Source organism: Cherax quadricarinatus, chromosome 38 (assembly GCF_038502225.1).
Source record: "Cherax quadricarinatus isolate ZL_2023a chromosome 38, ASM3850222v1, whole genome shotgun sequence".
Classification (NCBI taxonomy): domain Eukaryota; kingdom Metazoa; phylum Arthropoda; class Malacostraca; order Decapoda; family Parastacidae; genus Cherax; species Cherax quadricarinatus.
This window is the reverse complement of record NC_091329.1, coordinates 4,402,464-4,426,883: the sequence shown is the minus strand read 5'-3', so window position 1 is coordinate 4,426,883 and position 24,420 is coordinate 4,402,464. Positions and strand designations below refer to the sequence as shown.

At 39.2% G+C, this 24,420-nt stretch overlaps 1 protein-coding gene across 2 annotated transcripts; it reads left to right on the top strand.

Annotated features, from left to right (window-relative positions):
• Positions 1–477: 477 nt before the first annotated feature.
• LOC128692963 (uncharacterized) lies at positions 478–24,401 on the top strand. Of its 2 annotated transcripts, XM_053782357.2 has the most exons (8): positions 478–1,697; positions 5,848–5,969; positions 11,234–13,931; positions 14,519–14,769; positions 15,527–15,684; positions 17,263–17,422; positions 19,479–19,676; positions 20,223–24,401. In XM_053782357.2, the coding sequence occupies exons 3-8, from the start codon at positions 11,670–11,672 to the stop codon at positions 20,245–20,247; spliced, it is 3,054 nt and encodes a 1,017-aa protein (XP_053638332.2). In that variant the 5' UTR covers positions 478–1,697; positions 5,848–5,969; positions 11,234–11,669; the 3' UTR covers positions 20,248–24,401. The 2 variants fall into 2 exon arrangements, with proteins under 2 accessions (XP_053638332.2, XP_053638331.2); XM_053782356.2 differs by lacking the exon at positions 5,848–5,969.
• Positions 24,402–24,420: the final 19 nt, after the last annotated feature.

The window sequence follows — 24,420 nt, the reverse complement described above, 5'->3', positions numbered from 1 at the left end:
ATAGCAACACCATCTAGTGTGATGGAGTATGACAGACACCATCTAGTGTGATGGAGTATGATAGCGACACCATCTAGTGTGATGGAGTATAACAGCGACACCATCTAGTGTGATGGAGTATGACAGGCACCATCTAGTGTGATGGAGTATGATAGCGACACCATCTAGTGTGATGGAGTATGACAGACACCATCTAGTGTGATGGAGTATAATAGCGACACCATCTAGTGTGACGGAGTATGACAGACACCCTCTAGTGTGATGGAGTATGATAGCGACACCATCTAGTGTGATGGAGTATGACAGACACCATCTAGTGTGATGGAGTATGATAGCGGCACCAGCTAGTGTGATGGAGTATGATAGCGACACCATCTAGTGTGATGGAGTATGATAGCAACACCATCTAGTGTGATGGAGTATGACAGACACCATCTAGTGTGATGGAGTATGATAGCGACACCATCTAGTGTGATGGAGTATGACAGACACCATCTAGTGTGATGGAGTATAACAGCGACACCATCTAGTGTGATGGAGTATGACAGGCACCATCTAGTGTGATGGAGTATGATAGCGACACCATCTAGTGTGATGGAGTATGACAGACACCATCTAGTGTGATGGAGTATAATAGTGACACCATCTAGTGTGACGGAGTATGACAGACACCCTCTAGTGTGATGGAGTATGATAGCGACACCATCTAGTGTGATGGAGTATGACAGACACCATCTAGTGTGATGGAGTATGATAGCGGCACCATCTAGTGTGATGGAGTATGATAGCGACACCATCTAGTGTGATGGAGTATGATAGCAACACCATCTAGTGTGATGGAGTATGACAGACACCATCTAGTGTGATGGAGTATGATAGCGACACCATCTAGTGTGATGGAGTATGACAGACACCATCTAGTGTGATGGAGTATAATAGCGACACCATCTAGTGTGATGGAGTATGACAGGCACCATCTAGTGTGATGGAGTATGATAGCGACACCATCTAGTGTGATGGAGTATGACAGACACCATCTAGTGTGATGGAGTATAATAGCGACACCATCTAGTGTGACGGAGTATGACAGACACCATCTAGTGTGATGGAGTATAATAGCGACACCATCTAGTGTGATGGAGTATGATAGCGACACCATCTAGTGTGATGGAGTATAATAGCGACACCATCTAGTGTGATGGAGTATGACAGGCACCATCTTGTGTGATGGAGTATGATAGCGACACCATCTAGCGTGATGGAGTATGACAGGCACTTTTCACTCCTATACATATTGAAGGAAGCTGTTGAATTACATTGGGTCCCTTACACTTTTGTTTTTAGTATTATAAATGATATGCAAAAATGACATATTGATAAGACGTCCACTACAAGTATTTTTCGATGGATAACTAATTGTTAACTTTCACCCTGGGTACACAATAATATACATTATCGTGCACAGCTGCAGCGGTGGCATGTCCGGTAGGTTCACCAGTGCACGGTTTTTCCACTGGCTCAGTAGCACTCTCCACCACCAGCCAGCCTTTACAAGCGCCAGTGTAGTCACAGTTCATGTCAGAACATTATCATACATGCTTAACACTCCTATGAAAACGAGAGGAAGCCAATATACTGGTTTATATTAAGTGTGGTGTGTGTGGTTAGTCTGGCACATCCTGTGAACAACACTCCATGTAAGTATTGTAAATGTTATTTTGGCTAGTGAATATATGAACTAACGTTTATTTATGGGCTCTCTTTGTCTTTGCTAATATCTTGCTTACAGGTTTTCTAGATGACTTTAGTAGTTATTAATGTGGCTGTGACAATATATTTTATGCTGGATCATGAGTGTAGATGAGCTAGCTACCTTAATGGGACTCTTACGTTTAAGGCACAAATAATATGGATGATGGATGGGGTAACAAAAGTATTTTATTCAGTAGGAAAAAGAAAGATTCCTGGTTCTGATCTTTTAATCAAACTATGAGTCACTGGACCGTATTTGTCTCTCACTCATAATAAGACCGAGACTGACGACAGTTGCACATAAACCAGTCAGCTATGTAAAAATATAACATCACGCCATAAAATGTATACCGTATTTATAATCTCAGGTCTCAAGCTCGTGTCTGTTGTTAAGTTCGTGTCATCATGGACACCATTGGTCGCTAGAAAAAGTTGTGATTTGGCATATGTGTAGAAGCTTGCATGACCTTGACAACGTATTATAGCTCACCTCAACAGCTACATTTTCTTTGTTTATCTGAATAGAGACTAATTGTTGAAAACTGATGGTGTTGTGTTGTTGTTACAAACCTATAATACATGAACTACGCGCCCAGGGTCAGACTGGACCATCTGAAGCCCTGTGGAAAATTGCATTTATCTGAATGTATCATTATGTACATAACAGTAAATGAACAAAGATTATTATTTATCAGTTAGACAAGTAGGAATTTGAGACACCTAGGTCGCAAAAAATGTCCCCCTTCGATACCTACCACTGTCATATCCACAAGTTGCTCTGGACCTATTAATTATAAATAAAAGATACATCGCCAGTAATTCTGGTAAATATATAAATTTGTGGACTGTATATTAAAAATAATAAATGATTTTTTATATATATATATACACATTTCTACAACAGAAGGAGAATATATCTTAATCATAACACTCACTAATTTGACTGGAGATTAATGTGTATCATACTCAGAAAACCTCACTGTCTATCTATGAAAATAACACTGGCCAGATTTAAACATAACAGACTTATCTGAGGTTCCTGGAGCTGTCTTGTCCAGTCGCCTGATATCTCAAGTTATGCAGGGATGCACATCCAACAATTTCGCCTCCTATTTGAGAGGTGTCAACGCAATTTCAACCTCTAAAGCACGAAAAATTATTTCCATTATACACTACCGCTAGTGTCCAATTCAAACAAAATGGCGAGTCCTGTCTGTGCAGGCGCAGGTCCAGTTTCCCATTTTCCATAATATAATTCTTTTAAATACAGTATGGCCATCTATTTACACATAACTACTGTATTTCTGGAAAATATATACAGTATTTTCCACACTGCGGCCGGCCGGAGTTCGTTGCTAAATGACTCAAACTACTCCTTCCTTTAGGAGACGATTCCAGTCGGTTCTGGCTTGAGTGGCTGTTCTCCTAGTAGGTCTTACTACGATTTCATCTTCCGACATCACTTGGTCTGCGTTATCTTCCATATCACTCGTGTCACTTTCCCTCAGATTTTCATTTACATTTGATTGAACACCTAATTCCTAGGGAATCAATTTATTAATTGTGCGTAAACTTTCCTGGCCATGACACAACACTTTGACATTCCTGACAACACCTTGTGCATCTGGGTACAATGTCAATACTTTGCCCAGAGGCCACAATGTTTGATGTTGTTTAGTGTCAATTAACGCAATGTCACCTGGTCGAATGGTCTGTCGATTTACTGCTTCTGTCGTACCATAAAAGTGTTCACGTAGTGTAAGAAGATATTCCTTACGCCACACATTAGACCAATGATCAATTACTTTATTTAAAATTTTAAATTTATTACACAACACTGCCGCATCATTGTAATCTTCATCACTTTCTTCCGGATTATCTCTATAGACAGGGGCAGCTTCCAATTTCCTTCCACATATTAGGTGAGAAGGTGTTAATACATCTGCATCAGGTGTATCACTCATGTACGAGAGAGGTCTATTATTTATACAATTCTCCGCCTCCACTAACACTGCACAGAATTCTTCCAAATTAATTCTCTTCCGGTGTAGTACTTTACGGAGACACCTCTTCACTGTGCCTATCAGTCTTTCATACAGCCCTCCCTGCCAAGGGGCTCTATGAGTAATAAATTTCCAGGTACACCCTCGATGGGTTAGCAGAGATTGAACATCGTTACTATTATTTAATTCTATCAAATGTTGAGCACCTGCTACAAAATTTGTGGCATTATCCGACATCATCAATCTCGGACAGGATCTCCTAGCTGCAAATTTTCGAAACAGTTGTATAAACTGTTCTGCAGACAAGTCCTGTGCCACTTCTAAATAAACTGCCCTAGTAGCAGTACAGGTGAACAAACAAACATACACTTTCAGTGGAACACCATCTGAAGTACCTGTTAAAATTATTGGACCACTATAGTCTACACCTGTTACATCAAATGGTTTCACTAATTGTACATGCTACTTTGGCAATGATGGAGGACCTGGGTACATATAGGATCTGGCATCCACACGGCGACATATTACACAAGATTTAATCACCCTTTTTACACTTTGCCGTCCTTGTGGAATCCAGAAAGTTTCCCTAATACAATTTAAGGTATCTTGTACCCCACCATGCATTACATTTTTATGGGCATTTAGAACAATTAAATTTGTTAGATGATGAGTTTTGGGCAGTAAGATAGGGTGTTTTTATATCAATGGCTAAGGGAGGACAAACTATTGACATGAGCGGTGGTCACAGTAATTTCAACAGGAGCAATATACGCCTTTTGTACAGGCCAAGCATTTTGTAACCTACCTCTGCACCTAATTGCATTGTTCCCTAAATAGAACCTTTCACAATTTTTCTTTCCATCATCAATTTAATCTCATTTCCATATTATTTCCTCCTGTACCCTCTTTATCCAATATTCAAGAGGATGTGAAAACTTATATGATATACTGTTATTGGCTAAGGGAGGACAAACTATTAGAGCGGTGGTCACAGTAATTTCAACAGGAGCAATATACGCCTTTTGTACAGGCCAATTAGCTTTATTTACCAACCAACTTGGTCCTTTAAACCATGTGATACAGCATTTACAAATTTAGCATAAGGTAAACCTCGAGACAAGAAATCAGCTGGATTCTCCTCACCAGGTATATGATTAAATGTTAACATATGCTGACCCAAACTATTATACTTCTCTTGCATCTGATTAATTTCAGCGACTCTGTTTTGTACGTACACAATTTTACTGTTTCCATTATGAATCCATTGTAAGGATACCTCTTTATCAGGGTAATCTTTACTTATTTTATCCTTTAATTTGAACAAATTACTATTCCATTCCCTCAGAGGCATATTTGCACTTTGCATTATTTTATTAGCCTCTCCATAAGTCATTAACAGTTCCTCTTCAGTTGACGTCACACCCAGGAAATTGCCCACATAAATTTGTTTGCTCTTTACTTTACTCAATGGACTTTCCATACGTTTAAGGTGTGCATTTATCGTCGCTTGAAGTAGGAACGGACTGGATGTAGCACCAAATAATACGCTCCTGAAGCGAAAGGCTTTCAGAGGGCTAAGTGGGTCATTAGGATTCTCAGGCCATAAGAAGCGGGTACAATCCTGGTCAGCCTCTTGTAAACCCACTCTTAGGAAAGCTTTACTTATGTCAGCCGTAAAGGTATAATTTTTCATCCTGAAATTTAATAAGATATCTCCTAATTTTTCCGTTAACGACGGACCTGTCATCAAACAGTCATTTAAACTAGGTACATTTTTGTTACTCCTGGCACTACAATTAAACACAATTCTCAGAGGAGTGGTCTTAGAATCCTTCTTTACTCCGTGATGTGGCAAATAGTGACCATAAATTTTGGCTTGCTCAGGAGGTACCTCTTCTATAAATTAATTAATTAACTGCTCAGCAATTACATCATTATAGGCAGTTAACAATTCTGATGTCTTACTCAGTTCGTGGAGCTGAGCCTTTAACTGCCCATATGCCATTCTGTAATTAGTGAGCAATTCTAGATGGTTCAGTCTCCACGGAAGTCGTACCCAGTATTGTCCAGATTCAAATTTTGCATCTTTCAGGTACTGCTCCGGAGCAAAAGAATCGTCTGGACTTTCTTCATTTACATTTATTCCAATGCTGTCTAATTCCCACAATTTATGCACTGGCTCAACACCATCCTCTATGGAAGAATTATGCTGGGGTAAGACACACAGTTATGGTATTTGTAGTTTCCTCTAGTCATGAATTATTATTACGAGGAATCCTACCATACATTACATGGCCTCCAGCAGTCTTCAAAAGGGTGACACCACATTTCTTTACCATACCCTTTACAAAGGAGGCATAATAGTCACTACCTATCAAAATATTTATTGGGCCTACAGAATCATCACTTACACCAGAAGGTGCTAAATTTACATTATGTGAGAGTCTTTCTGTAGCTTTACTAAGCCCTACTGTAGATATTTTCTCTGGAAGTCTATCTACAATTACTGCATTAACACATTTTTTCTCATTGCCCAACCTGACAGTTACATAAACAGTGTCATACAATTGAGCTCTTTTATCTGAGAGAAAACCAGATAATTTTAAAGTTGTGGGATCTCCAATCTGTACTTTCATACCATCAAGACATTTACGTTTTATGAAAGTATGTTGGGATCCCTGGTCTAATAATGCAGTTACATTTTTTGATTTATGCCTTTTATCATCAACTTTTACCTGTAACACAGGTAAGGCTACTTCAGCAAAACCATCATTATTAACATTAGCAGCAATTTTTACATTAGCTACTGTTGTGTCAGGATTGTCAACATTATCATTATTATCAACATTATCATATAGACCTTTACACATGACTATATGGTGTCTTCCTTTGTGACACTGATAACAGTTGTTTAATTTGGCATGACAATCCTTTACAGTGTGATTACCTAAACACCTGATACATCTGTCAAGTTTCTCCAATCTTTCAGCTTTATCATTCCATGAATTGTATGCATTGCAATTCTTAGAAAAATGAGTACCCTTGCAGAAAAGACAATCTCTCTTTTCTTTGATTGGTTTCTTATTAACTGGGCTACTCTTAGGAGGGTACTTATTCTTCTTACCTTGTGGAGAATCATTATTTCTGATTCTTGCTACTTGATATGCACCTATGGAACTATTTTTAGGAAATGAATTTTAATTATTACCATTGGGATAATTTTTCCCTTTGTGAAACTTGACAGATACCTCAGAGTTATTATGTGTTGCATCTTTAAAATGAGTTGGTTGGCTGGTCTGCAACTGAACAATTAATTCTTGTAGACCTAGTCTTATTTCCTCCAGACCAAAATAACTCTTGTGATACTTGTTCGAGAACCATTCAAGTGTTTTACAGCTTAATTTATTCTGTACTATGGCACTCAATAACCAGTCTGATTCCTTCAGATTATATTTATTACTTAAAGTTTTGAGAGTGCTCTCCAGTTTAACTCAAAACTGCTGTAAACCTTTGTAAGTGTGATCTGGAGATTTTAAATTAACACTGATATTCACTAGATCCAACCTACTTTGCTCTATATTACCATAAGTGACCTTCAACAAGTCAACTGCTTCCTTGTAAGAGTCATCTACATTGGGAAAGGCTTGTATGAGTATGTGAACATCTCCTCTTACCTGTCCTTTGAGGTAAAATAATTTAGTTACAGAGGCTAGGTCACTCCTGTCATGCACAGCTGCTTTAAAAATTGACCAAACCTCCTCCCAGTTTTCTCCAGGTTTAAATACAGGTAAACATAATTCTGGGAGTTCTGGCAAAGACTTCTTATTTGTTGGAGCAGACTGATTAACTGCCTGGTTTACACATTTTAATTTATTCAAGGCCTGACTTTTACAAGAATCTTTTCCTCTAATTCACAATACTGATTAATCATAAAATCTACATCAGTCTCATCTACACAGTTTACTAATAAATCTCCTTCATATTTGTTGTAATATAATTTGTATGAATCATATCTATTACCTGGAGTTTACCTGGAGAGAGTTCCGGGGGTCAACGCCCCCGCAGCCCTGTCTGTGACCAGTCCTCCTGGTGGATCAGAGCCTGATCAACCAGGCTGTTACTGCTGGCTGCATGCAAACCAACGTACGAGCCACAGCCCAGCTGGTCAGGAACCGACTTTAGGTGTTTGTCCAGTGCCAGCTTGAAGACTGCCAGGGGTCTGTTGGTGATCCCCCTTATGTAAGCTGGGAGGCAGTTGAACAGTCTTGGGCCCCTGACACTTATTGTATGGTCTCTTAACGTGCTAGTGACACCCCTGCTTTTGATTGGGGGGATGTTACATCGTCTGCCAAGTCTTGCTTTCGTAGTGAGTGATTTTCGTGTGCAAGTTAGGTACTAGTCCCTCTAGGATTTTCCATCTAAATACAATTTTAAATCATCAGTACTCACAGTTTCTTGATTCATTAATTCCAAGCACTTATTATATGCCTTGGTTACATGAACTTTTCTAGCCTGTAGTGATGCTTTCTTTACTCTATATTCCATATGTTTGTCTTCTATATTAATTTCCTCATTTTCAGTCATGATGCAATGTATTAAATTCAACTTTATTAATAACACTGATACAACTTACCTTTGAATAAATCCTAGCTACTTGAGCTTAGCAATTACATGTAAGTAAATAATATAAACTTCAAATGTACATTTATACAAACAAACCTTTAGCCAGACTTGGCTTATCAAAATTAATATTATACAAATTAATAAATCCTTGCCAGAATTTGTCATAGCAAAATTAATATTATATACATTAATATATCAATTACACATACACTGATATAAATCTTGGCCAGAATTGTCTTATCAAATTAATATTATACAAATTAATATAAACTTAGCCAGACTTGACTTATCAAAATTAATATTGTAATAATTATAATCCACTACACATTAAGTAAATTTGTGAATTTAACATCCACCTCCTTCTGTCATTTCACATATAATTATTAAGTAATTAACTAATTAATGACTTCACTAATTACCTTCGGTTCAAGAAGGACCAACGGGCAAATTAAATGTGGAAAATTGCATTTATCTGAATGTCTCATTATGTACATAACAGTAAATGAACAAAGATAATTATTATTTATCAGTTAGACAAGTAGGAATTTGGGACACCTAGGTCGCAAAAAATGTCCCCCTTCGATACCTACCACTGTCATATCCACAAGTTGCTCTGGACCTATTAATTAAATGAAATATACATCACCAGGAATGCTGGTAAATATATAAATTTGTGGACTGTATATTAAAATTAATAAATGATTATATATATATATATATATATATATATATATATATATATATATATATATATATATATATATATATATATATATATATATATTATATATATTATATATATATATATATACATATATATATATATATATATATATATATATATATATATATATATATATATATATATATATATATATACACACACACACATTTATACACCAGAAGGAGAATATATCTTAAACATAACACTCACCAATTTGACTGGAGATTAATGTGTATCATACTCAGAAAACCTCACTGTCTATCTATGAAAATAACACTGGCCAGAGTTAAACATAACAGACTTATCTGAGGTTCCTGGAGCTGTCTTGTCCAGTCGCCTGATATCTCAAGTTATGCAGGAATGCACATCCAACAATTTCGCCTCCTATTTGAGAGGTGTCAACCCAATTTTAACCTCTAGAGCACGAAAAATTCTTCCCATTATACACTACCGTTAGTGTCCAATTGAAACAGAATGGAGAGTCCTGTCTGCGCAGGCGCAGGTCCAGTTTCCCATTTTCTATAATATAATTCTTTTAAATAAAGTATGGCCATCTATTTACATATAACTACTGTATTTCTGGAAAATATATACAGTATTTTCCACAAGCCCTATGATAGGTCAAGTTTACGAGGCCCTATGAATTCACAGCCCACAGGCTGGACATGGGATGCATAATAAAGGTATTAAACTAACCGAAAAAAAATCTTAAGTTGAAATGGGTAATATTAAAGTATAGGGGACGGAATATAAAATCCGTTGGAGCTCCTCATGTCGTGAATTCTTAAGATGTAGCTTACGTATCTGACGCGAGAGTCCAGCCCTGTTCTCACTTATGTGTGGCTGCAGGGGTCGATTCACAGCTCCTGGTGATAAACTTATAACGAGGTCTGAAGAAGATTGTCCTTTAGATTATTAACCCAGAGGGTAATTATCCCAGGATAACCCATGAAAGTCAATCAACGTGGTATATCCTAGTGGAATCCTTTGCTCCTCCCCAGAATATCATCCGCGAGTCTGCTAACTCCAGGGTACCTATCTACTACTAGGTGAACAGGGGCAACAGTTATAAAGAAATATTCGATATGTTTCCACCCGTCCTTGGACAGAATGCATATCCTTTGGTTATGAGCCGAAATAGCTACCACTGAGCCATGAGTTTTCAACAGGTGGTACATTTTGTTGGTAACTGTACCACCTCATTAAAGGTGTATACCTGGATACCTGGAGTATACCTGGAGAGGGTTTCGGGGGTTAACGCCCCCTCGGCCCAGTGTCGCAAGTGAGTGTATTGGTATCCATTTTCCCATAAGTTTGTCTGCAGTTATTTGTGTTCTAACACAATAAAACTTTTAGGGACAATTTTCACAAAATAAGACTAATGCAAGACCCACTTAATATTTTACACATTGTGATGGCTGAAACACCTGACTTTATTTGACTCATTAAAACAATTATCTGAAATAGCCAACGTTTACCCGGAGAGAGTTCCGGGGGTCAACGCCCCCGCGGCCCGGTCTGTGACCAGGCCTCCTGGTGGATCAGAGCCTGGTTCAATCCCCGGCACGGGTGGAAATGTTGGTCATGTTTCCTTACATCTACTGTCCCTGGTCACCTAGCAGTCAGTAGGTAACCTGGGTGTTAGTCGACTGTTGTGGGTGGCATTCTGGGGGGATAAGATTGAAGGACCGTGGAAATAAGACAGACAGTCCATAACAGATTGACTTTCATGGGTTATCCTGGGTGGCTAACCCTCCAGGTTAAAAATCCGAACAAATCTTATCTTACCCCACGGCTGTGACTGGCGCATTCCAGTGCTACCCTGACCTAAACACCTGAAAAATAAAAGTACGCAATACACACAAACTGCAGTAATTTCTGATTACAAGTACAAAATTATATTTAATAATATCACACATTAAACAGTAAAATATTACCAAACTCAGCCGAGCAGCTCTTCTCCTAAACCCGCAGGGGTCATAAAACTCCTGAGGAAGTGGAGAGTGTCTGCAGTTTCTTGGTCAAAGAGTAAGTCACCAGTATTATGAACACTCATATTGAATGGTAGGGAAGCTTATATATTCATATCTCAGCAGTGATAAAACATGTTTCAAGTTATCTTTTCCATCAGACACTTGCGGCGCTGATCCCACATACTTCCATGATACAAGGATCTCTGCACTCCTACTTGTGGAGCTGATCCCACATACTTCCATGATACAAGGATCTCTGCACTCCTACTTGTGGCGCTGATCCCACATACTTCCATGATACAAGGATCTCTGCACTCCTACTTGTGGCACTGATCCCACATACTTCCATGAGCTGATCCCACATACTTCCATGATACAAGGATCTCTGCACTCCTACTTGTGGAGCTGATCCCACATACTTCCATGATACAAGGATCTCTGCACTCCTACTTGTGGAGCTGATCCCACATACTTCCAAGATACAAGGATCTCTGCACTCCTGTAGCAAGAAGTAATAAATACACTTAAATAAGAACCTCAAAGTTTTACCCAATTATGTATTATTATTTAATATACGAGAGGTAAACAGAGACTATGATTACATCCCGTGTTACTCATGATGGTCCTGGAGAGGCTGATCTTCGTTACTTCAAATTGTACAAAGTGCTAGTCACTGAGGGACGCAATACTCTTTACTTAATATTTCTCTGGGGGTGTAATAGGGATTTGACTAAATCTCTAAAGCAGAACCTAATAGATAAAGGACTAACTAAGAGAGACTTTAAAAATATGTTTAGAGATTCCACAATGAGAGATAAAATAGACAGCAATCCTTCAGGGGATGAGTTTGATATTGCTTTGTTGTATGCTTGTATTGAAAATACCTGCATTAATCTTGCTCCCAAAGGACAAGACGACTGGATAGCGGGAGATAATACAAAATTGGAGTCTGTTTGCAAATCCATTAAAAACTTCAGGAACGAATTTATTCATTCACCGCCTAGCATTCCTGATGATGGAGAAATGAATACTATACTTCAAAAGCTTCAAGAACATCTAGAGAACGCTATTAAGTTAGGAGGAGACTACTACGGTCGCCAGTCAGAGGTTGACAATAACATTCAGCTAATGCGTGACAACATTGCTAAAATAATGAATAGTGTATCTTTGGATATTGACAGTATTCACCGATATCAAAATGAACTAAAAGAACTGAGGAGCAAGCAAAAAAATATAGTATGTGAAACGGGAAAAAATGAACTTTTTTCAAAATATAAGAATTTATCTAAGGTTGATCCAGCATCATTTATTTCTGGAAGAAATACACTGCAGGTTTCCAAAGTTTTTACTCGGCTTGAAGTAGCGCGAAACCAAGTCAACAATGCCAGTTATTCTGAAGATGTAGATTATGAAACTCTGTTGGAACTAAGAACAGAAGATGGAAGTATGCCAGTAATTACCCTGGTGGAAGGAGAGGCTGGTGCTGGTAAAACAACCTTGGCAAAACTAATTCTTGATAAATGGATGAGTCTCAAGACCTCTGGGATATCACACACCTTTCACGGGCTCCATAATTATGATCTAGTCCTTTATACTGAGGCTAGGAATCGGAATATATCCAGTTTCATAGCTTTGCTCTCAGTGCTAATGTCGCAAGCATCGTATAACTTACATGATGAAGATTTACTAAGATCTGTACTTGATCTCAAGGTTTTGCTTATACTCGATGGATTAGATGAGTTAAATACAGCCTCTAAAAAATTGCTAAAAGAATTATTTGATAAACATGTACCAAGAAGCAATGGTAAGCTTCGCCTCTTGATTACCACTAGGCCAAATATGCTTCCTGAAATACCCAGCTTACTTCACAACCAACTCAGGGTACACACCAGGCTCAAAGGAATCACACAGGAAAACAGAGTTGAGTTTATCAGAAAACTTCACGAAGAAATGATCAACAATAAACAAAGTATTCAAAGTACAGAAAAATTAGTTGACTTCATGAAGCAGTCAGAGACACGACTTAGTGAGCACTTCCGTTTACCACTAAACTTGACTCTCTTGACATACTTGTGGGCCTCTGATCCAGACCATGTCAACTCACTGACAACAGCCACAGATCTCTATATTTCTTTGAACAAGCTGATTAAATCCCGCTTGTTGACAAGGCTCAAAGAAAATAACGGTGTTGTTACGCTTCCTTCAGATAAGCTAGAAGAAAAATGTGATGAGTTCTTGAAAACATTATACCAAGTGTCCTTAGAAACCCATTCTCTCGGGCACATACAGCTGTCCTTTGAGTCAACCAAAATTCTGCGCGACAAGTGCAAGGAGCTGGAGTTACCTTGTGATGACATGTTTTCTGCCTTTCTTGCTGTGGAAAATGAATGGACTGCTTATGGCTACAAGAGTGATCTCTTCGTTCCACACAAGAGTATAATGGAATTTTATGCTGCTAATAAAATTTTATTTTATTTAACTGAAAACAATGATGAGGAAGCTGTACAAAAAGCAGTACAAGATATGGGTCAAAAACTTAATGTATCTCAAGAAATGCTTGAATCATTTCAGGCTAGTATTTTGAAAGAGAAAAAAACACATAAATCACTGAAGGACGCAATGAAAAATCTTGGAATTGACTTAAATTCAGTCAAATTATCTGATTACCAGAATGTGTTCTTGCACCTAAGTGGACTTTTGGCTCATAAATATTCCACTGTCTTAGAAAAGTACGCAGAAGAACTGGTGGATTTACTAAAAAATGCAAAATTGAAGGAAGCTCAGTGGCTGGACCTGGTAGTGGAGACCAAGTGTGACGACAAAATGGCCGCCCTCATTGCTCATGAGATTAAACTGGTAAGTTCACTACAAATGTTTCAGTATAAGTCACATAGCAAATGTAAGTAGATTCCAATCTCATTATAATATTATTGGCTATTATTTAATTTAGGGCCTCTGCTAAACGAGCAAAATATTTTAACATTTTTTTTATGCTACAGTCTATCCACAGTGGCAAAAATAGATATTTATTGTGCAACTTGTTTTTGAGGAGGTATCAGCAAAAAAAAATTGTGCGGTATTGACTGTATTTAGTAAAATATACTGTTGAAGGAACAGTCAGGTAATCAGCGGTTAGTATTCACATATGACTTTGGCAAGGTTCGTCAGGAAACAGGACAAATATCTGATAACGTGTTTTAATCATGTGATAACCTTCCACTGGAACTTTTAATCAATCGAGGCCTGGTAGCTCATTCATCTATCCCTTAAAAAATTAAAGATAACATCATTTGATGCTTTTCAAGAGCAAGTGCTTGATTCACACTGGTTACATATAGAACTTTGAGAATGGGAAGTATTGAGGATTTTATCCGAAGAACAGGGACCGAAGCTTCACTTCCAACTATAATACTTATTATTGACTGTGTGAATATTTTCTTCAGCAACTTGTAGTTCGTGATGGTCACACTGGAGCAGCACTCAAGATGTTTGATTATTTGGAACCGAATGTTCCTGTACAAATAATCCTGGAAAATGAGGTTCGTTACATCCCCCAACTGAATGAACTTCTGGATGATCTTTCTAGAAGGGAGTGTTTTGTTCAGCTTATTCTGAAGCACCAGTGGAAACACAACCAGTATGGCACCTCTGATTCTCTCCTTCAACGTTTGGTCAACGAAACAGGAAATTCAGAGTTAGTGTAGTTGCTTTTCTCTCTCTTCTTATTAATGCAATAAATTTGATATCAGCATTAAAAATATCAGTAAATTATTGAAAGCTGTTCCTCAAAGCATTGTGAAGATAAATTATATTTTAAATCGGCCATTATTAAGTGGGAAGAAAACCTAATATAACCTTATGTAACCCATCATAACCCCAGTGGAAATAAGTCAGTCTGACTTCCTTGGGTTATCCTATGTAATTTACACTATGCGTGATAATTATACTTTTGTGTACCTGTGCTTAAATAAACTTACATAAGAGAACGTAGCTTCATATTAGTTGAGATGGAAATGTGGTGTCTTTGTTTACGTCCGAAATGTCGTGACTTTGCATACGTTCGCTGATTGGCCAGACACATCATCTGTCTCAACACCAATCGTTGATTGGTCCTGAATGTGCATTCGAGTCCAAAAAATGGCATTATTTTCCTATTTTCTTTTTTATTCGCCGGTATTTTCCCGGCCCGGGTCTTCTCCAAGTAGTGGTGACCCGGCCTTGGCTCCCTATCTGGGGAGTATCTCGAGACGTAAGTCTCCCATGGGAGGAGGCACAAGTATATAATATCTCACTAAATAATTTGAACCAGAGATAATATTAGTTCGTATAGACAGTTTGCATGTATCGTAAAATACAAAATAATGCCCGATTTCCGCCGAGGAGTAGCCTTCAATAATAGCCAAAATATTCATTGTAATTTCCAAAAAACTCGGAAATTACTGTAATTCCAGATGCCGAGTGTCACACTTCACAGGGAATTTGCGAAGTCTTGCAGAGATTCCTGTGACCATAACACATCTGCGCATCACCCTAGTGAACGATAAACAAGCTACAGTGATCTGTGAGGAGCTGATTAGATTGGTCAAGAAACAGAAACTTGACTATCTAGGTAAGTATTAATTAATTATTTCGACAGCACCATCATCAGTGAAGGGATGATATTAAATAAATATTTTTCTATCTATTAACTGGTTAAGTTCAGCCAGTGAGCACTCCCCAATAAGCAGTAGTGATAGATATATAAACAAGGTATATAGTTTTTAATATTACAAGCTATTATTATTATTATTATTATTATTATTATTATTATTATTATTATTATTATTACTTGCATTAAGGTCAGTTGTGCATATAATTCATTAACATTTATGAAGCTAGTCTCCATACACGTTCACTCTTCATGACATTGTCCAAGGCAGACACTCTTCATGGCAGACATTCTCCATGGCAGACACTCTTCATGGCAGACATTCTCCATGGCAGACACTCCATGGCAGACACTCCATGGCAGACACTCCAAGGCAGACACTCCATGGCAGACATTCTCCATGGCAGACACTCCATGGCAGACACTCCATGGCAGACACTCCATGGCAGACACTCCATGGCAGACATTCTCCATGGCAGACACTCCATGGCAGACACTCCATGGCAGACATTCTCCATGGCAGACACTCCATGGCAGACACTCCATGGCAGACATTCTCCATGGCAGACACTCCATGGCAGACACTCCATGGCAGACATTGTCTAAGGCAGACATTCTCCATGGCAGACATTCTCCATGGCAGACGCTCTCCATGGCAGACACTCCATGGCAGACATTCTCCATGGCAGACACTCCATGGCAGACATTGTCCAAGGCAGACATTCTCCATGGCAGACGCTCTCCATGGCAGACACTCCATGGCAGACATTCTCCATGGCAGACACTCCATGGCAGACACTCCATGGCAGACATTGTCTAAGGCAGACACTCCATGGCAGACATTCTCCATGGCAGACACTCCATGACAGACATTGTCCAAGGCAGACATTCTACATGGCAGACACTCCATGGCAGACACTCCATGGCAGACATTCTCCATGGCAGACACTCCATGGCAGACACTCCATGACAGACACTCCATGGCAGACATTTTCCAGGGCAGACACACTCCATGGGCACTCTCCTGGGCAGACACTCTCCAGGGCAGACACTCTCCAGGGCAGACACTCTCCAGGGCACACTCTTCAGGGCAGACACTCTTCAGGGCAGACACTCACCAGGGCAGACACTCTCCAGGGCAGACACTCTCCAGGGCAGACACTCTCCAGGGCAGACACTCTCCAGGGCAGACACTCTTCAGGGCAGACACTCCTGGGCAGACACTCTCCAGGGCAGACACTCCATGGACAGCCAGTGTAAAGAAACACTCCCAATGTTTCCACCCTTGCCGGGAATCGAAACCGGACCCCTCAGCGTGTGAAGCAAGAGCTTTGCCACCAATTTTGTGTCTAGTTAAGAAACCATAGAAAATCTGCTCTGAAATAGTATATAATCAGATTTTGGAGGATTCACTTCTAGAAGTGATGCTGTGTTACACAGAAGAAAGTGCTGCGCAACAAAAAAAAAAAGATAGCTAGGCTGTGTATCACCAAATTCTAAAAAAAAAAATATATATAAGTTGTGTCTGAATTTCTTCAGGTGTGCACGTGATGAAAGAAGTGTCACCTAAAGCCTTAATCCCACTGCCAGTGGTGAAGGCTAAAGTTAATGAATGTGGGACACTGTGGTTGTCTGACGTGAAGGATGACCAGGTGGACAAGGCTTGTGTTGTCATCCGTGCACTCCTCCCACCACAAGGGTAAGTAACTCTTGAACCATAATTCACCATTACCATTCAACCAGTACAATATATTATATATATATATATATATATATATATATATATATATATATATATATATATATATATATATATATATATATATATATATATATATATATATATATATATATATATATATATATATCAGTAGTAGTACGTGGATCCACGTATTGAAAAACCCACATGACATATATATATATATATATATATATATATATATATATATATATATAGGAAATGCCTGCAGCATTCTGGGCACGCGGCCCACCGCCGGGGAGCTGGACGAAGTATTCGAGATGTAGCTCTGAGTTACCTATGTTGTTTTACTTTGTATCGTAGTTTTGTGAATGTTCTGTCAATATATATATATATATATATATATATATATATATATATATATATATATATATATATATATATATATATATATATATATATATATATATATATATGTATATGTATATATATGCAAACAATCGCAGATGGGCAATCTTAACTATGCAGGACAAGCCAGGGAGAGGGGAAATCTTTAGCTCAAGTACTTTCACACTTCTCGGTGCATCATCAGGAGCTGTGCAATGTTGCAAGGGAGCAACCAATATTGTCTACTAATAGACAATATTTAGGAAGAGATACTTCTGAGTACATCGGTAGAACATTCGAGTATCCCAGAGCAGGACATTTAAATGGACAAAGAGTACATTGTATTCCTTTCTTTCATCATTTGAAAAGGTCACACAGAATAATAGCTATCCATGTCTACAGTATCTAACGAGAAACTTATTTTCTCAAACCACATGACCTTTTATAAACGATTAGAAAAAGCTTAGGGCTGGCTTTTTATATCTTACAATTTCCTACTTGACATCTCAGAAACCCTCCTACCCCATAAGGGTAGTAGGGGGATGATGGTAGGGTGGGGTTGGCACCGACCACTAACCCAGTCTAAGGGTAACCGTGGACGGTGACACCTACGCTGAGACCTTTCTCCCTGCTTTGGTTGCTCCCTTGCAACATTGCGCAGCTGCTGATGACGCACTGAGAAGTGTGAAAGTACTTGAGCTAAAGATATCCACCACCCCTGGAGGTTACCTGGAGGTTATTCCGGGGATCAACGCCCCCGCGGCCCGGTCCATGACCAGGCCTCCCGATGTATCAGGGCCTGATCAACTAGGCTGTTACTGCTGGCCGCACGCAGTCCAACGTACGAGCCACAACCCCTGTGGCTTGTCCTGCATATATATATATATATATATATATATATATATATATATATATATATATATATATATATATATATATATATATATATATATATATATATATATATATATATAATTTTATTACCAATAGGTACATTTTATTACATAATATGGTACAAAAGATTTAAGAGATACATTGTTGGTATAAAGATGACATATACTGTTTGAGAGATACATGTCTAGTACATATTGTTACGTGTTTGTTACTGATTAACATCTTTATTATACACCCCTATACCCCTTCTCGTGGGAGGTAGTCGAAAGATTACAGAGGTACATAATGGGTCCAGGGACTGGACCGCAAAGTTTTCCGGTCCAGTCCCTGGCAGACCAGTTGCACCCGGCGTCTCCTGACTCCCTACATTATTCCAGCTAGAAAGTTCCCCTGAACTAATCTGCTTGGACTTCCAACTCATTTCTGCAACACTGCAAGCTCCTGAAGATGTGTTGATTGCAGCACGAAAGGCCTATAACTATCATTCAACTCCCCCTTTGGTTGTCTTGCACCTTCATCCACATTTCACTTTGTTTTTGAGGGCCCTTTAAAATTTTCAACTGAACTAAAAAGGTTGGAGATCTTGTCTTGCATTGTTAAGATCGCCTCTCTGCTATTGTTTGCAATATATTACTATGCATGATAAATGTAGTCACTTGAATTTGGGTAAATGAACTTATGTGTAACAACCGTATCTAAAAGTATTAACAATGAACTCACCACAAACAACAGTAACTTGAAAACTTTACAACTCTAAACTTGATTTGCTCTGCAGGCAGTACCAGAGTATCATGTTCCCTCGAAGCAGCATACATGTTAACAAGTGTGAGGAACTGTTGAGTGAGCTGGCGAGGCTGGAGGTGCGGGTCAAGGACAAGGGTGGGATCCGCCTCTCGTCTCCTGCCATTGATAACAACCGGTTGTACGAACTTAAGGAACTAGCCCACCAGAAGCTTAATTGTGAATTTTACTGGTTCGTGGAAAAAATGTTACTTTATTTTAATCCTTATTATTGCAATATATTTGCTGTAATTGATTGATGTATAAATTTTTGAGGGAAACTAACAGTAATACCACATAGATTACTGTGTAGTACAATGGATGATAATGGATGATCTTTTCATCAGAGTTCGTTTTTTTTGGAACTTAAGCTAGAGCTTTTATTAACATCATTTTTATACTGGAGGAGCAAGAGAGCGCAAAACCCGTAGTCACAGAGCGCCTTGGGAATGTCTGGTAGTCAGTCAGATTTGATCCAAAGAAAGGGAAGATATCTCCGTTTATTTATTTATTTATTTTTTTTTTGGGGGGGGGGGGTCAAGAGCACTCTTGCATCAAAGCATCTGAAGAACTGGGATCTCATTTACCATCTAGAAAAACAGGAATAGTATGTGAGGGGAGGTATTCCTCCCACCCCTCTGTCTCTCACACTATCCACCAGAGGCATCCTGTGGTACAGTAGAACTTACTCATCCTGATCAGTTACTGTCTAAGAATATGTATGTATCTTTTATTACAGTAGTGACGAGTTGAGTATGTGGTGACGAGGCTGCAACACTACAGAGTACCACGAGGAACCTGGCGTCTTTACTGCTCACCTGCTGTCTACTCTCTTGTTTACCTCAGCCATAATAGCATAATAAGCAGCGTACCTGGTAACCCACCGATACAACTATTTAGTATGAGTTATAAGAGTCGGTTACTTTCCTTGTGGACCGGTAACATTACTGTGCCAATACCCAAACCTAACCAACATAATGTCTTTCGCCCTCTCTCATTGATTAACTGTGTAAAACACTGATAGGATTGTACATAAAAGATTACTATACAGAATTAAAGAACACATGTCTTCCATTATTATTGGATTCACATAAGGTTGTACCAAGTTGCCACAAACGTGAACCTTGGGAACGCCGCAACGCACAAATACACGAGATTCTTCTCGATAATTCAAATGCTTTCGATGTTGCAAATAGAGAAGTCATATTGTATGAACTAGCTAAAATGGACATTGGTGATCTACTTTTACAGTTGATATTATTTTGGGTTGTAAGAGGCGACTAAGATGCCGAGAGAAAGGGGCTAGTAACCCCTTCTCCTGTATACATTACTAAATATAAAACAAATAGCTTTTCTTTTTAGGTTACCCTGCCTCGGTGGGATACGGCCAGTTCGTTAAAAAAAAATGGGTATCGTACTAACTGAAACTGCTGCATTGTTTCGGGGATACAAAAGTGAAACTAAAGAAATGCTACTTGGCACTCCCCAAGGCGGTGTATGAAGTCATACGCTGTTTAATACATTAATCAGCGCCCTACTTAAATCTATATCAGATACCCCCAGCAGTATCTCCCACAGGATGGGTAAGGGGTGCATAATGAAGATATTAAACTAACCGACGATATTCTTGACCATACTAAAGTGCAGCGTGAAATGCAAATATTCCAATCATATACACAAACACACTGTGACAATTTTGGTCTTATCATTTCTGTAGAAAAGCCCTTCCTCTCGTATATATATACTGGCTCCCTTACCTTCATGTGTTAATGTTTCACTAGTTAATGCTCAGAGTCCGACCGGAACGTCGACAAGTTTCTCCTATCTGCGAGTTATTGTCTGGGGTAACCGTAACCATCAAAATTAAAAGTTAATGACAGGTCTGTTGATTATGTAGATCTATTGATTATATGACCTATAAATATCTAATTATTACTGTTCAGTATACACTAACAGTTGCGAATAAAATTAACCAACAATGTATAGACAGTTGAAGCTGTCAGAACTGTTGTAGGGTACAGTCTTAACTGGTACAAATGTTTGAGTTGCAAGAATGATGCGTTTAGTCCTACAACACAGTAGTGCCAGTGAAAGACTTCAAGAACACTAAACGAAGCCCCTCTGAATTATTCTTGGCTTTTCTATAATCACCAAAATATTTAATATGAGGAGAGAACTATGTATATACCTAGTGTTGCTGATAGAATACGTGAAACCCGTATCATGCTATGACTGAAGCTGCTGTCTGGTAATCAAAACAGTGTTGTCTCTACATAATTGCTAAAACACATCATTCATGGGAAAAGTTAATAAAGATGGATTCAAATAACAGCCACATAAAAAATGTTTGGACTACATGAAGTGTATTGTGCTAAGAAACGGCAGCATTTCCCACCTCCCTGGCAGGTAACAGCAAAAGCTGTTATCTACCACCTATCCTGGTGGGCGGACGCCAGCCCACCAGGATAGGTGGGCCGTTATCTGCCCCGACAGTGCGATCATGGTGTAATAGCACATAAAATGCGTGATAAAGGAATAACAGGAAAAGTTGGCAGATGGATCTGTAACTTCCTAACAAACAGAACACAAAAAATAATAGTAAACAGAGTAAAGTCAGAGGCGGATACAGTGAAAAACTCTGCCCTACAAAATACAGTTCTCGCTCCCATCCTGTTCCTCATCCTCATATCTGATATAGAGAGATGTAAGCCACAGCACCGTGTCCTTTGCGGATGACGCCCGGAATCTGCAAGAGTGTCATCCGTCGAAGACACTGCAAGTCTCCAAAGCGGACATCAACCAGATCTTTAAGTGGGTCACAGAAAACAATATGAAGTTCAGTGAAGACAAATTTCAATTACTCGTCTATGAAAACTCGAGGAAATTAAAACTGTATCGAAGTATTAAACAAATTCCAACCACACAATAGAGCGAAAAAACTAATGTGAAGGACCTGGTAGTGATAATGTCAGAGAATATCACTTTCAAAGATAACAATGTATCTACCACAACTGCTAGGAAAATGATAGGATGGATAATGAGAACCTTCAAAACTAGTGATGCCAAGCCCATTTTGATTCTCTTCATATCGCTTGTTCTCTCTAGGCTCGAATATTGCTGTACACTAACTGCCCCTTTCAAGGCAGGCAAAACTGCTGACCTGGAGAATGTACCGAGAACTTTCAGGGCACGCATAAGTACGATAAAACATCTGAATTACTAAGAATGGTTGAAGTTCCTTGAATTGTATTCCCTGGAATGCAGGCGAGAAAGATACATGATAATATACACTTGGAAAATCCTGGAGGAACTAGTCCCAAATCTGCACACGAAAATCATTCCCTACGAAAGCAAAAGACTTCGCAGATGCAACATCCAGCGAATGAAAAGTAGGGAGGGTCACGAATACGGTAAGAGACAACACAATAAGTGACAGGGGTCCAAGACTGTTCAACTGCCTCCCAATATACATAAGGGGGATTACCAGTGGATCCCTGGCTATCTACAAGAAGGCACTGGACAGGCACCTAAAGTCAGTACCTGACCAACCGGGCTGTGACCTGTACGTGAGTTGACGTGCGGCCAGCAATAACAACCTGTTGGTCAGGCCCTCGATCCACCATGAAGCCTGGTCACGGACCGGGCCGTGGGGGCGTTGACCTCCGAAACCCCCTTCAGGTATTACCTGGAGTTTACCTGGAGAGAGTTCCGGGGGTCAACGCCCCCGCAGCTCGGTCTGTGACCAGGCCTCCTGGTGGATCAGAGCCTGATCAACCAGACTGTTACTGCTGGCTGCACGCAAACTAACGTACGAGCCACAGCCCGGCTGGTCAGGAACCGACTTTAGGTGCTTGTCCAGTGCCAGCTTGAAGACTGCCAGGGGTCTGTTGGTAATCCCCCTTATGTATGCTGGGAGGCAGTTGAACGGTCTCGGGCCCCTGACACTTATTGTATGGTCTCTTAACGTGCTAGTGACACCCCTGCTTTTCATTGGGGGGATGTTGCATCGTCTGCCAAGTCTTTTGCTTTCGTAGTGAGTGATTTTCGTGTGCAAGTTCGGTACTAGTCCCTCTAGGATTTTCCAGGTGTATATAATCATGTATCTCTCCCGCCTGCGTTCCAGGGAATTCAAGTTTAAGAACCTCAAGCACTCCCAGTAATTGAGGTGTTTTATCTCCGTTATGCGCGCCGTGAAGGTTCTCTGTACATTTTCTAGGTCAGCAATTTCACCTGCCTTGAAAGGTGCTGTTAGTGTGCAGCAATATTCCAGCCTAGATAGAACAAGTGACCTGAAGAGTGTCATCATGGATCCATTATCTATCACAATGAAACGTGTCAAGTTAAACACATCTATGGGGAAACTAACAAGACCAGTAGATTGCAAGATGGTGTTACTACTAGACTAAGGCTAGGCTATAAGTATCTCTGGCAGTACTGTTTTTGTATGGAGATCCAATGACAAAATACAAAGTGTGTGGATAGAGACAGGGCCATACACTGCAGCATTATAGAATAATAATATCTTTATTTACTACATGTACATGTACAAAGTATACAAGTCTAGCTGACATCAATGACATACTACTATATAGAAATCCGCTTCTTATGCAGAGCATTTCGGGCAAATTAAGTTAATTTTGTCCCAGGATGCGACCCACACCAGTCGACTAACAACATTCAAACATCCAACGTTTCTGACACACCTTTCACGATATAACAAAACACTTCATTGTTGATGATAAGATATCTGATATCTCGAGGCTGTATCCGCATTTCGCATCTACTAGATGACAAGTGATTTTTATTGCAATCCAGCAGTAACCAATGTTTTTATAGTTAACAAGATGCCATTTTTTAAATTTCCATAATGTATTGTGTACATTAAATATATGAAGTAAATGTAATATATGAAAATAAATATTTCTTTTTATTTTCCT

What these genes read in the sequence shown, in the direction of transcription:
- LOC128692963 (XM_053782356.2), top strand. Translation starts at nt 11,670, where the DNA reads ATGATTACATCCCGTGTTACTCATGATGGTCCTGGAGAGGCTGATCTT. An exon ending in TTGCTCATGAGATTAAACTG is followed by an intron (nt 13,932 to 14,518) that starts GTAAGTTCACTA and finishes TATTTTCTTCAG; the next exon opens with CAACTTGTAGTTCGTGATGG. An exon ending in GCACTCCTCCCACCACAAGG is followed by an intron (nt 17,423 to 19,478) that starts GTAAGTAACTCT and finishes TTTGCTCTGCAG; the next exon opens with GCAGTACCAGAGTATCATGT.